Genomic DNA, 844 nt, shown 5'->3' with positions numbered 1-844 from the left:
CACTGTTTGTGTACCGCGTTAATTGCAATGACTGAGCACTGCAGCTGGGAGTGACCAGAGGCAGGAGCCTGGGCTTGGTTTAGTGAACTTTAGTACTGGAGTATGAATTCAGTAGGAGCTGAACTGGGTGACCCCCCTCGGTGGAGCTGCTCCAGCAGGGATCTGGATGAACTCCAAAGATGAACAGGAGCTTCAGCCTCCAGCGAGGAGTCCCTGTCCTCCCAGCAAGGCTGTGGGTGACGGCACCGGTAGGTTTGTGCTGTGGGCGCGTCAGCTGGAGGCATCATCAGAGGCCACAAAGCAGCGTCCGCACCCCCTGGTACTGCCCATCGCTGCTAGCACAGGCTGGGCCCACAATGAGACCCAGTGGCACGTGAGACCCTGAGCCACCAAGCCTGGCACGAGCTGACCCACGTCTGGGCTTTGCTCTCCACTCCTTACGCGCGGTCAGTCACTTGGCTGGTGGCCGCGTTGCTGCCCAGCCCTTTCCAGGCGCGGAAGCTGAAGAAGGTGCTTGCCCCGTAGGTGATCATCGTGATGCAGGCGAAGAACTGGAAGAGGAGCAGACCCCGCCCGTGAGCACAGTGACCACCCCTGCCCCGTGGCCCTTGCCTGCCCGCTGGTACTTACGGATGCCGCGGCTCTCCGGTTGTAGTCCCACTGCCGCCAGGACGTGGGCTGGACAGCGGCCGCACACGTCACAAAGGCGGTGACGTACAGGATGGTTGCCACAGCATTGAAGATCATCAGCTGGGGAATCACAGAACGGTTTGGGTCGGAAGGGACCTTAAAGCCCATCCAGTGCCACCCCCTGCCATGGGCAGGGAACCCTCCCACTCGCCCC

At 61.4% G+C, this 844-nt stretch overlaps 1 protein-coding gene across 1 annotated transcript in view; it reads right to left on the bottom strand.

Moving 5' to 3' along the window:
• Positions 1–318: 318 nt before the first annotated feature.
• PLLP (plasmolipin) overlaps positions 319–844 on the bottom strand; it is a gene marked incomplete at its 5' end in the record, with an annotated part of 1,538 nt that continues 1,012 nt past the window's right edge. The window contains 2 exons of the mRNA XM_010084290.1: positions 319–551; positions 631–750. Coding sequence (XP_010082592.1) covers positions 438–551; positions 631–750 — 234 coding nt within the window. The remainder of the gene's footprint in view (positions 552–630; positions 751–844) is intronic.

The sequence above is a fragment of the Pterocles gutturalis genome, unplaced genomic scaffold, assembly GCF_000699245.1.
Source record: "Pterocles gutturalis isolate BGI_N339 unplaced genomic scaffold, ASM69924v1 scaffold39630, whole genome shotgun sequence".
NCBI classification, from domain to species: domain Eukaryota; kingdom Metazoa; phylum Chordata; class Aves; order Pterocliformes; family Pteroclidae; genus Pterocles; species Pterocles gutturalis.
Note: the sequence above shows the minus strand (reverse complement) of the source record. Positions and strands in the feature narration are given on the sequence as shown.